General features: G+C 42.0%; 1 protein-coding gene across 1 annotated transcript in view; it reads left to right on the top strand.

Annotated features, from left to right (window-relative positions):
- The window catches only part of SCIN (scinderin), a 78,333-nt gene that overhangs the window by 37,076 nt on the left and 27,592 nt on the right, over window positions 1-13,665 (top strand). The window contains exons 5-6 of the mRNA XM_061586050.1: window positions 5,034-5,126; window positions 13,405-13,537. Coding sequence (XP_061442034.1) covers window positions 5,034-5,126; window positions 13,405-13,537 — 226 coding nt within the window. The remainder of the gene's footprint in view (window positions 1-5,033; window positions 5,127-13,404; window positions 13,538-13,665) is intronic.

The following is a 13,665-nucleotide window of genomic DNA, read 5'->3' as shown; positions in this document are numbered from 1 at the left end:
GTCCAACACCTTAACCACTACACCACACTGGCTCTCCTCAGTGTTAAAAAAACCCAAGCATAAAACACAGCTGAGGTGATGACATGAGATATTATAGATGCTAAAGCTTTGAAAACAAATTTATCTGGGGGTGGGGGATGCCCTCTTTGAGATGCAAGCCACATATCTTACATGACTTCATAAATTAACTCAGCATATAAAGCCAGGGATGGATAGCAGAAAGGCATACCTAGGGCCGCATTCCCATCTGAGCAACCTTTCAGGGGCCACATGCCAGTGGTTTGCACAGAGACAAAAGATGGCAGAGGAAGGGATGCAATTTTTCCCTTTGTGCAGTAGGTTTGTTTCTACAGACCCTCACACACTCTTTTCTATCCACTATTCAGGCAAGCAAAAGGCATTGAGTTAAAGGACACTTTCCAGCCAGGCAAAAACACTCGAGGGTATGTAGCAGTTCTGGTGAGGGGTGTGGTTGAGAATGGGGTGTGGCCTGGAGAGAACCTAGAGGGTCAGATAGAGAGACCCAGAGGGGTACAATTGCCCCCACCCCCGGCCTGAGGTTCCCCACTCCTGATAGCAAGCATGGGTAATGGAATGTTTTATTCTTGGCCAAAAACCCTAAAGCTGAGGGCAGATAAACAAGCAAAGAAAATGTGAATTATTAGCAAGGATGTCATGTTAAAGTTAATGCAAAACTTGTCCACAATAGCATTTCAGTTTTCACAAGCTTTAGCTCGGTGATACTAAGCTCTATAAAGGAAGTTTGTATTTACTTAAACTGTGGGTTATCATGACAGGTCTCTGGGAATGAACCAGAAACACCTGTTGTGTTGCTTCTAATAGAATTTTATGCCATCCCGTAATAGAAAGCTCAGTTTGAGATTTGAGCCAAAAGAAAACAATACAAAAAGTAACAAATTAATATAGTTCACCTAAAGAGTTATTTAAAAACTAAAAAAGCCATACAGCGAGTCTAGAAATCATGAGAGTCAAAACACACAAATACACAAACACACAAAATTCAGATTTTATTTTTTTCCTCTATTTGCTGTGTGCTTTCTTACTTGGAATATAGGGATATCAAATTTACAGGCCTCTCTCTAGAGCAGAATACCTGCTGGGGTGACCTCTAGATGTTGGACTAGCCTGACAACATCTGGAGGGCCACAGGTTCCTCATCGCTTCTCTAGAGCCATGAAGTTCAGAATGCACCTTCTTGTTAAGAGAAGTCTGAAATTCTGAAAAGCAAAGAAGCAGGTCTTTGGTCCTTCGGGAGGAAGGGCGGGACATAAATTGGATAAATAATAATTGTAGTACATTGCAGAGTGATATCCCTTAGTATCCATCCACAAGTGACAGAGATTGTCCCGCCCTACTACAGCCTCCTGTGTGCCCCCAAATCTGACTCAGAGGGTTGGGAGATCCTCCAGAGCAGATTGAATTGGAGAGGAGTTCCATAGGGAAGAAGATAGGGAAACTGACTTGAGGGTGGAACTCTGCCAGTGTGACACTGGATATCAAATAAGGCAGCCAGATACAAAAAAGGATAGGGTTCCTGCACTTTTAATAATTCTGTAGAAGAGGGAATATCAACAGTTGTGGCTTGCATAATGAGCAACTATTTTTATGCAACTATTAAAGATGCAGGAGCCCTGACTTCCCTAATTTACAGGCTGCAGCATACTTCATCAGAGGCAGGAAGTCCTGTTAGAAACAGTCAAACATTTTAAAGCAGCTATCGGCATATCGAAAGCAACCATCAGAATGGCTGGATTGAAGCTCCACATTAAAAGCCATAGGCCTTTCTAATGCATGCTATATGCAAGATAACATCTGTTGCGATAGCGAGCAAAATTCAGGTATACAAATGGTAAACCCTACAACTACATATGATCTCAGCTCCTAGAGGGTATTGCCCTAGAAACTCTAGCATGCTGTGGAGCACATCAGGACAGTAAAGAAGCAGGTAGAAAGAGAAAAACAATCCTCCTTCCTTCCAATTCTCTCCTTAGCCCTTCTGCCAGTGTACCATCTTTTATGAAGGGTTAGTTAAAAGGGGGGGAGTGCTTGGGGGATGGGACTGGGGTCCATCATCATATTATTCTGAGCAGAAAAGGGGTTTGGGGGTTCAGGTGGGCCTTAAAAGCCCACCTCTGCTTTTGAGATGGGCTTTTAAGAGCCCTGGGAGTTCACATCTGAGCCAGGCTTGGAAGAACTTATATAGTACACTGAGGGGGGGGGAATGTCAGGCCCCAAATATCTAAAGGAGTTCTTCCTTCTGTAGCTACTTGCCAGTGCACTGGAGGAGAACTTTAGCTGAATTAATCTTTAGGAGAAGTACATTATATGTGTACAAAAGAGAGGGCCTTCTCTGTGGTGGCTCCCTGTGGTGGGGAATGCTTTCTCAAGGGAGGTACGGCTGGCACCAACCGTATTCTTTTCATTCCAGATTAAAACTTTTTTAAATTTACCCACATATTTTAGATTATTATATTTTTAGCTGATTGAATGGTTTGTTCCTTTTGACATTGTTGTTTTCTTGGTTTGTGTTTCAATGTTTTTTGAAATTTTAAATTTCATTTGTATAGTGCCCTGAAATACGTTTTGGATGAAGGCCATCTTATACTTTTCTTTCTAATTTTTAGATCAAGCATTAAAAATATGGTGCAGTGGGTCTTGTATTAATTTGTTATTAGAGAGTTGATACTGGGGGCAAGGGACCTTCAAGCCATCGCAGTAACTGTGGTGGAGACCCTGACTCCAGCAGATGCCATCCTGAATCTAGGAAGATCACCCACTGCACTTCCCTGGATAATCTTGTGTATTCCTAGCAGTAACACCGGCCCAAACGGGCCCAGTGGTGGCCATGAATAAAGCACTTACCTCTGTAAGAATTTCAGGGATATCCCATAATAGAGGTGGGGAACCTCTGCCAAATACGAACCTCCATGCCTCTTTCTCTGGCCCATGGGACTCTCTCCAGGCCACACACCCTTCCCAGCCACACCTCCGTTCCCTCCATTAGTGTTTGTGCCTGCTTGGAATGTGTCCTTGAACTCTGATAATGCCTCTTGAGTGCCTGGATGGATGATATGGAGGGGTGCGTGAGTGTGTGTAGAAGCTAGTCTACTGTACAAAGTAAAAGTCACGTTTGTAGCTCCACCTGCCTTTCTTTTTGGCCCTATCCACCACCAGCAAGTGGCTCCTGGAAGGGACTTCCCAAAGGACTCATGAGATCATTCTGCAGCTTGGACCATTAAAAGGATTTGATACTCCATACGTAAGGAACTTATTTTCAGTTATGTTGTCCAAAAGCATGAGATGATGTTACTTGGTTGTCTCCCAAGATGGCCACATGGGAGAACATCTGAAGTGACTGCTTAGCCAACCCAAATTTATATTTGTTAAGTTATTAATCTGATTTTTACCCCCATAGGGCACTGGGTCTTACGGTTGTTTTAAGCCACTGAAATTAGAAAGGTCAGGCTTCTCCAACCTGGTGCCCTGTACATGACTTAGACTACAACTCCCATCCTCCATTATTATTGTCTGTGCTGGTTCGGATTGATGGGATCTGAAATCCAGAACATCTTTGGTCTCCTGGTTGGGAAAGCCTGAGTTCATTTACTAATAGAGCAGTCTTATACTCAGCATTATGCCAGAAATAGAGATACACTAATCTGGTGGAAATGCTGCCATATCCGGTGCATGCTCAGCTTGGGAAGGTAAAAACACACAACCAGAAAATACAAAAATAATGTAAAAATGAGAGACATACCCATAGCATCCACAGAAACACTGCTACAGGGACTGTGCTGGTGACAGCACCGACATGCTACCCACACACAGAGCCAGCCAGTGCACTCACGGCAATGCAGATATGACCCCAGGACACACCCCTGCATCATCACAGATACAGCATACATTAACATCTCCTGACATCTTTTTTCTTTATTACAAGCAACCACGATGTACAGCAGGGCTGCAGAATCTGTGGGCTAATCAAACCACACCCACCTGTCAATCACTTGTGACGTCAGCTGATCGGCGGGAGGATGTTCAGTTCTGCATTATTTGTGGGTGCCTTTTTCTCATGATGGAACAGGCACTTGCAGCCAATGCAGCAAGATTTAACCTCTGCTTGTCAGATGAGTAGGGCTTAAATTCTGCTCAAGGAACAGCCACACGAAGCTAAAGAAAGCCTGAAAAATTCAGGCTTCTTTCTTGCACTTTCCATAGCAGCAGTGGGGGTGGGGATGAAAGGGAAAAAGAAGCTTCTTCCTCCCCTTCAGTCTCCTGCTGCTGCTGCTGCAAGAAGCGTGAGAAAGAAGCCTGCAATTTAAAATGCAGGCATCTTTCTTGCACTTCCCATTTCTTTCTCCCCTTTATCTACCCCCCCGCCGCATGGGTGGGATAACCCACCTGTCAATCATATTTTTTACAGTCAACTTTCAAAACTGTCCCAAATTTCTCATGATGTTGCTAATCAATCCATAAATTAAAAATTGACAAAAACTGATAAAAAGTAACTTTAATTTCATTCTTTTTATTTTTCTTCACTTTATTTTTACTTATTTGATTTTTGTGTGTGTGGCTTTTGTATCTTTTTCTTGCAAATAATAACAGAAAGAAAAAAGAAACAATGTCAACTCAAATTAACAATAAGAATAGTCCATCAATCCTAATGGGAGCATATACATTAATTCAAGCAGTGCACATGCCCAAATAGGTTACCAAACAAGATTGATAATTATAAGATGTTACATATAAAATATACATATAGAAAGGGGCAGTAAGATCTTCAGACCTTTGAGTAATGAATGGTGAGTATTCATCCTTCCAACCTGGAAGTGTAAGTCTTTTTGCAATCCTAAGGGTTTGTAGGGTCCGCGTTCAAATGTAGCCCTAAATTGTGCAGAATTTTTTAAAAATTTCTCACAATGCCGCTAATCCATCCATCCATACAAACTGACATTAAAGCAATGTTATTCAACTTCATACTTTTTTTCTTTTCTTTTTTTCTTGGTATGAAGGTCCTAGGACAGAAACCAGAACTTCATGAGGGCAATGATAACGATGATGAAGCTGCTGATATTACCAACAGGAAAAGTGCCAAACTCTACATGGTAAGAGCAGAATGACCTGCTGTCTGCAGAGCTGTTTTTACCTGCAGCGAGACTTGTGCTTTTATTTGGTTATTGAATTGCTTATTGATGATGTTTATATCTATAACCTTCTATTCAGCCAAGATTAGCTCCCAAAATGGCTTCCATCACAAAAAGGGTATATACATGTTGCACTCGTACAGTTTTTGACATGAACCTTTCAACAAGTGTACAGTCTTGTACAGCTCAACTATTGTGCACACAGATACAGACTCTCACACAGAGAAATTTACTCTCTTTCACACAGACACTTGCACATGTGTTCAGTATAACAACAGAAGGAGATGCATGAGGTATATGACAATCTCCACTGCTTCTCTGGTTGGCTGCAGTCAATGCTTATGCTTTCATTTGCATGCTTATTGATTATGAGTCGTAGCCATCTAATTTCTACTCGGAATAGACCTATTGAAATTAATGAATCTAAGTTAGTCATGTCTATTAATTTCAATGGGTCTATTCTGAGTATGGCTAGAGTTGGATACAACCCTATGTCTACATTTATCCCCCATTATTCAACAAAGATTAGTTCCCAAAATGGCTTCCAGCAATGAAAATCCATCACAGTGTTTATATAGAAGAAGATACATGCGGTGTATGATGAGGTGTATGATGGCCTCCACTGGCTCTTAGACAGAAGTGGTTTGTTAGGTGGGGCCAAGTTGCTATGATGGCTACCCGTCAAGTGGGCTGCTGTTGCTTACCGGGAAAAGGGTGTGGCAGGGAGGTTGGTGCAGTGAAAAGATGGGTGTTCCAGCTGTTTGCATTAGAAGTCCAACCGCTAAAGCAGGGGCGTCTTACTTATAGTGCCCTCCAGATATTTGTTAGACTCCAGCTCCCATCAGCCCCAGCCATCATGGCAAATGGTCAGGGATGATGGAAGTTGTAGTCCAGCAACATCTAGAGCGCCACAGCCACTAGACCAACCTTTCCCAACCAGTGTGCCTCCAGATGTTGTTGGACCACAACTCCCATCTTCCTGACCATTGGCAATGCTGGCTGAGGCTGATGGGAGTTGTGGTCCAACAACATCTGGAGGCACACTGGTTGGGAAAGGCTGTACTAGACTAATGGCTTTTCCCATGACTGCATCTCCATTGTAGGAAGAGTCTCAGCTGTTTAATGTTTGCCTGGTATGCAGTTGTTAAAAGCACAGGATACTGCAGGGGTGTGGGGAGGCCATATGCAACACTTTGTTGATTTTAAAGTTGTCACCTCTTGGTTTTTTATTATTATAACATATTGCACACTGAGGATACTCATATATTACATAAGCAGTAAGTAAAGAAACCAGCAAAATCATAAAGAGCAGTGTTTTGAAAATAATGTGGATTAAGCATTAGCACAGCTCCCTCTATTGGATTGAAGCATTGTTTCAGCTATTTTCTTAGTAAGGAGCAGATTGAATAAAGTAACATTGGTATCAGATTTCTCAAAAGTCAAGACAGCTGTTTAGCACTAATGAGGCTTTGTTGCTTTTAGTGTTATATTGTCCTGCAGTAGGGATGGAAAGATCTGGTTCTCTCAGTTTCTCATTTTTCCAATGTTAAATTCAGTCCTCTACATTTCTGCAGCAATTCTGTGAATGTTTTTTTTTAAATCCTCATGAAAATTCTCCACCATTTTAGTGTGAATTTCTCCAAATAAACACATTTTTGTAGGCAGTTTTGACAAAGGTACACATTTTTGCAAGCCATTTCTCATCATTTCATGCCTTTTTGGTGGTTAATGCCTCCTTATGTCAAGGCAGAATTTCAGGTTGTCTAAAGGAGGCAGTTGTAAGGCCTTTGTTAAAAAATCCCTCCCTGGACCCCTCTATAATGGATAATTACCGGCTAGTGTCCAATATTCCATTTTTGGGGAAGGTAACAGAGTATGTGGTGGCCTCCCAGCTCCAGGTAATCTTCGATGAAACAGAGTATCTGGATCCATTTCAGTCTGGTTTCTGGCCTGGTTATGGCACGGAGACGGCTTTGGTCGCCTTGGTGGATGACCTACGCAGAGAACTGGACAGGGGGAGTGTGTCCCTGTTGGTTCTGCTGGACCTCTCAGTGGCTTTCAATACCATCGACCATGGTATTCTTCTGGGTCGCCTTCTGGGGATGGGACTTGGGGGCACTGTCTTGCAGTGGCTCCGTTCCTTCCTGGAGGGACGAATCCAGAAGGTGGTGCTGGGGGATTCCTGTTTGACCCCTTGGCCATTGGCCTGCGGGGTCCCTCCAGGTTAAGTTTTGTCCCCTATGCTATTTAACATCTACATGAAACCACTGGGAGAGGTTGTCCGGGGGTTTGGGGTTTGGTGCCATCAATATGCTGATGACACCCAACTCTATTTCTCCTTTCCACCTAATTCCGAGGAAGCTGTCTCGGTTTTAAACCAGTGCCTGGCGTCAGTGGTGGACTGGATGAGGGCGAACAAATTGAAGCTTAATCCAGACAAGACAGAGGTGCTCCTGGTCAGTCGTAGGGTGAATCAGGGAATAGGGATACAGCCGGTGCTGGATGGGGTTACACTCCCCCTGAAGACACAGGTTTGCAGTTTGGGTGTGCTGCTGGACTCAGCTTTAAACCTGGAATCCCAGGTTTCGGCAGTGGCTGTTGGCTATTAAACCGAGAAAGCAGAGGTTAAATTTCCACAAGTGAGCTACGTGACTTAGAAGCGAAAGTTGGCAGAGCTCGAGCCATCTTCAAGGACACGTTGCTAAGCAACCTAGGCTCGGGCAGCTGGCCTTATCTATATAGAGGGCCAGCAGACACTTGTGAGTGTGGGGGTCGAGGAGTTTGTACAGAGAGAGCTGTGATATATTGTCAGTAAAGTAACTCTTAAAACTTATTGCTTGTCCGGCTCATTGCTTCAACTGGCATCTAGCCTGTCACTATACTGTTCTGCATCCTGGGCATCTGCTTGCGCCAGATCCAACATCCAACAAGTGGTAGCAGAGGATGGTTACCTGGTGCTGATGGTTACCTGGTGCTGAGGATTGCAGAAAAGCGGCAGAGAAAAGCCAGAACTGGAGAACAGCGAGATAACAGCAGAGAGACGGCGAAACCGAAAGCTGAGCTGAAAGCTGTGAGAGAGCCGTGGGAAAAAAAAAACCTGACTGAAGGACAGAGGTGAGAAGCTCTAATTACAAAGGCGGTGAACTGTGTAAAGTGAAAGTATGTCTGTTACGTTATCTGCCGGGATTCCCTTGGAAAGGCTGACAGGGAAAAATTATGGCACTTGGAAACAGAGAATGCAGGCTTTTCTAGTGAAAGAAGACCTGTGGAAAGCTATCGCAGAAGACCCACCCGCCAGGGTGCCTATTCCAGCAGATTGGAGAAGGCTGGATGAGAGGGCAAAGGCGTTAATTGTTCTTGCTATTGATGATTCTCAATTACTGCACGTGCGTGATGCAACAACGGCAAAGGAAACCTGGGAAACTTTAAGAAATATTCATGTGAAAAAGACTGCCAGTTCTAAAATATATCTTGCCAGAAGATTGTATCAGATGCGCTTATCTGGAGATACAACCATGTCAGAGCATTTGTTGGAAATAAACAGACTGTTTACTGAGTTGTCAGAACGTGAAATTGAACATTCTCAAATGCAAAAAGTGTATATCACATTAGCTTCACTAGATTCAAGTTATGATAGTCTGGTGAGCTCTTTGGAAGCAATGGACGATGCAAATCTCAATATGGATTATATAGAAGGCAAACTTTTACAAGAATTTCAAAGGAGGCAGGAAATGGCAAAGCAGGAAAAGACTGAGTCCAAACACAACGTGGAAAAACAGAACAACAAAGCTGCACAAGAGAGACTGTATGGACAAAAGGCGTGTTATTTTTGTGGTTCCAGGCAACATCTCCAAAGGAATTGTGAAGCAAGAAGAAGAGAAAGAGGAAGAAAACCATGTGTACAGGTGATCTATGCTAGTAAGAATAAGCAATGTATTAACAATGAGCAGGGAAACAACTGCAAAGATTTATGGGCAATTGACAGTGGGGCAACAAATAGTATAATCAAAGATAAATCCATGTTTCATACATTTTGTGACGTAGAGGATCATGTGATAATGGCTGATGGATCTAAGAAACTTATCAAAAGTAGAGGAACAGTGAAATTAGCAGGTTTCAATACCATTATGACAGATGTGCTGTTTGTTCCTGATATTGAATGTAACATTATGGCTGTGTCGAAACTCAATGAAATGGGGTTCATTGTAATGTTCAAAAGGGGTTCAGTGCATATTATGAGAGGAGAAAAAATATTCATGAAAGGAATAGTGGGGAACTCATTGTTCTTCTTACACGTGAAACGAACAAATCATGTACTCATGTGTGCTAATAAGAAACCCCATAATAATTGTGTTCATTTATGGCACAGAAAACTAGGCCATATAGGATATGATAATGTGGTGAAAACAACAGAGAACAGTAATGATGTGACATTGAGAAACTGTGAAAAATATGTAGACTGCCACGTGTGTAAACAAACTAGGGCAGTTGTGGCTGCAAAGAACAAAGAAGCCATGCCCAGTACAAATGCACCTTATCAATTAATACATGTGGACTTAGTGGGGCCATTTCAACCTACTCAGGGGGGTGCAAGATATTTCCTGACAATAGTTGATGATTTTTCAAAATTCTGCACTGTTTATTTACTAAAAGCTAAAAGTGAAGCCGCAGAGAAACTGAAAAGATTTATTACAAAAATTGAAGTGCAGTTTGGTGTCAAAATACAGAGAATAAGATCAGATCAAGGAGGAGAGTTCTTAGGACACTCTTTTACTGAATACTTGGATAAAAGAGGAATAAAACAGGAGTAAACAGCCCCTTATAGTCCTCATCAGAATGGGTTAGCTGAACGCTGGAACAGGTTGCTTCAGGACTCAATAAGATCAATGCTATGTGACTCCTCTTTAACACAAGGTTTCTGGGGAGAGTGTGTTCTGTATTCAGCTTACATTCAAAACAGAATATTCCATAAGGCCACTGGAATGTCTCCTTATCAGAAATTGTATGACAGAAAACCCAGATTAAACCATTTGATTAGGTTTGGAGCAGAATGCTGGGTACATGTTCCCAAAAGTAAAAGGACAGGGAAGCTGCAAAGGAGAGCAGACAAAGGGTTCATGCTAGGATTTGAAAACACGTATTTCAGAATCTGGATGCCAAAACAAAGGTCTGTGGTGTTAAGCAGAAGTGTGCAAGCAATAGAGCAGGATTGGGAAGATAAAACATATGTGGAGTTGGGAAACACTGAAGTTAGTAATGAGCAAGAACAGGCAGACACAGTACCGATAAAACAAGAAGAAACAGGCAGCAGTAGTGAATCAAATTCTAGCTCTGAGAGAGAAACAGAGGAATCGCCTGACACAGACACAGACACTAAGGCAGAAATACAACCACGCAGATCAGAGAGAACAACCAAAGGTATTCCACCTGTTAGATTTAAAATAAATTCCATTTAACATATAGACTTCAGTAACTGGAAAAAGTGGGATGATGGAAATCATGAAGAGTAATGAAATATAATGAAAATGATGCTGAGATTGCAATGGAGTAACTGTATTACAAATGAAAGTGATGTGAACTGAAATAAAAGGAAATGTATCAGAAGAATAAAACCAAATGATGTAAATGTAATGACATGCAAAATGTAACACATGTAAATGGAAGAGAAATGTAACTGGCTGAATGTGGAAATTTAAGGTGGGGGATTGTTGGCTATTAAACCGAGAAAGCAGAGGTTAAATTTCCACAAGTGAGCTACGTGACTTAAAGCGAAAGTTGGCAGAGCTCGAGCCATCTTCAAGGACACGTTGCTAAGCAACCTAGGCTCAGGCAGCTGGCCTTATCTATATAGAGGGCCAGCAGACACTTGTGAGTGTGGGGGTCGAGGAGTTTGTACAGAGAGAGCTGTGATATATTGTCAGTAAAGTAACTCTTAAAACTTATTGCTTGTCCAGCTCATTCCTTCAACTGGCATCTAGCCTGTCACTATACTGTTCTGCATCCTGGGCATCTGCTTGCGCCAGATCCAACATCCAACAGTGGCTAGGAGTGCTTTTGCACAGTTAAGATTAGTGCGCCAACTGCGCCCGTTCCTTGAGCCGTCTGATTTGGCCACGGTGACACATGCCTTAGTTACATCCCGCTTAGATTACTGTAACGTGCTGTATGTGGGGCTGCCCCTGAAGACTGTTCGGAAACTTCAGTTGGTTCAACGTGCTGCAGCCAGAATGTTAACTGGGGCAGGTTACAGGGACCGTACTACCCCCCTGTTAAAAAAGCTCCACTGGTTGCCAGTCTGTTTCCGAACACAATTCAAAGTGCTGGTGATGACCTATAAAGCCCTATACGGCTTAGGTCCAGGCTATCTATCAGACCGTATCTCCCTGTGTGAACCTGCCCGGGCCCTGAGATCTTCAGGAGAGGCCCATCTCTCAATACCCACACCCTGTCAAGTACGACTGGTGGGGACGCGTGATAGGTCCTTCTGGGTGGCTGCCCCTAGGCTTTGGAATTCCCTTCCTAGGGATGTAAGAATGACCCCCTCCTTGCAGTCCTTTCGGCGTCAAGCAAAGACCTTTCTATTCCAACAAGCCTTTGGTATTGACAGCTGCTAAAGACGGGAACTGCATTGCTAATGCCTAATTCCTCCATTTTTAAACTGGTTTTTTGATTCTCTTTTAGCTATAAGTATGAATGGTTTTAATATTGGAATTAGTTTAATTTTATTTTAATCTAGACTTTGTATGTTTTAATTATATGTGTTTTTTATCTGGAAGCCGCCACGAGTTCCAGTTTTGGAAGGATGGCGGGGTATAAATAAAGACAATAATAACAACAATAACAACAACAATAATAACAATAATAATAATAATAATTTTTGCATGTTATTTTCACTCATGTATTCATTTTTATGCACACTTTCCCCTAATATATGCATTTTTGTAAATGTTGTTTAGTTGGCGAACTGCATCCCAAAATTCTAATAAATGCGCATTTCGAAGGATGGCTGTGTTTCAGTTCTCATATTGTTTCAAAAATGGCAAATTTGATAAATTCTGCTTGAAATGTGAAATGAATCGAAATTCTCACCCATCCCTATCCTGCAGTGCTCTTCAACATGGCCAAAGTCTTTCTAAAATGTTTACTCCAAGTAAGACCTATTCAGCTAAGGGTCTTTACCATATTTGTAGGTCCTGCCCCTTTTATTGCTACCTGTTGAGCATGACTGAGAGTTGGTGATGAATACTTTCTTAATGGCCTCTTGAATAGCCGCTCTTAACCATCTTCTTCCCAAGTGGGATAAAATCAACCCTGAGTGCCCTTTTCATTGCAAAATTTGCACAGAAGTATACTGCAATGTAGTTCTTCTAGGACGCATGTTACCTGTGCCATAGTAAATAGATTTCAGCTACAGGCGGGTCCCACTTATATGGCAGGTTCCATTCCGGACTGCTGCCGAAAAGTGGAAACCGCCGAAAAGCGGAACCCATAGACAATAATGGCGCGTGTCACGCAAATATGATGCGAAAATGGAGCACGCTGAGAAACTCCCCCGTAAAAGCTGAACAAGCACCTTAAAGTGGGGACTTTCTGCATTTGCACAACACCGCATTAGCGGAATTCCAAAAAGCGAAGCGCCGTAAAGCGGGGCCTGCCTGTACTTACAATTTACATTTTCTTTAAAAATCTCAAGAACACATGCTGAAACATCCAAAGAGGGCTTTATAGGAAACTGTATCCATATCCAGCACTCTGTACACTGCTTCTTTTTGCTATTTTGTAAACCACATAGAGACTGTCTTGGTATTAAGCAGTATATAAATATATAACATAAATACATATTCCTCTCTAAGCAGAAATTCACTCCTTTAAAATGCACTTTTAAAAAGGAATGAAGGTTGCATTTTTCAAGTGGTATTTGTAATAATAATAATAGCAATTATTGTTATTATTATTTCATTTTAACATTGTTAACGGGCTCTCCAAAAAAACTTAATGAAACTAGAAACCCAGATTCTGCCTTTCAGTCATCTCAGCTTAGGAACATGAAATGTTCGAACTTCAACATAAGCACTTGCATTCACCGTTCAGTAGCTGCTGATTAAGATTTGTGTTAAGCACCTCTGTTATTTTAAACACATAAATTAACTTTAGAAGTGATGGCAGCATGAAGTGTTTTAAGAAAATGACTTAAATGTGGATTTGTAGTTGTCTAAATGTGAATGTCTTGTATTATCAGGTATCGGATGCGAGTGGGTCCATGAAGGTTTCAGTTGTTGCAGAGGAAAATCCTTTCTTGAGGGCAATGCTTTTGTCTGAAGAGTGTTTTATACTGGATCACGGAGTAGCTAGGAAGATATTTGTGTGGAAAGGTATGTGACAAATCTCTTTGCTTTTGCTTTTTAGTAAAGTTAGTAATGAATAATTTCATAGCACATTAAATGTGCAGATGCACACTGATCCAGAGTTCAGGGCTTTGCATATGTGCAAGGTCCCTGTA

This window comes from Rhineura floridana, chromosome 10, assembly GCF_030035675.1.
Source record: "Rhineura floridana isolate rRhiFlo1 chromosome 10, rRhiFlo1.hap2, whole genome shotgun sequence".
NCBI classification, from domain to species: domain Eukaryota; kingdom Metazoa; phylum Chordata; class Lepidosauria; order Squamata; family Rhineuridae; genus Rhineura; species Rhineura floridana.
Note: the sequence above shows the minus strand (reverse complement) of the source record. Positions and strands in the feature narration are given on the sequence as shown.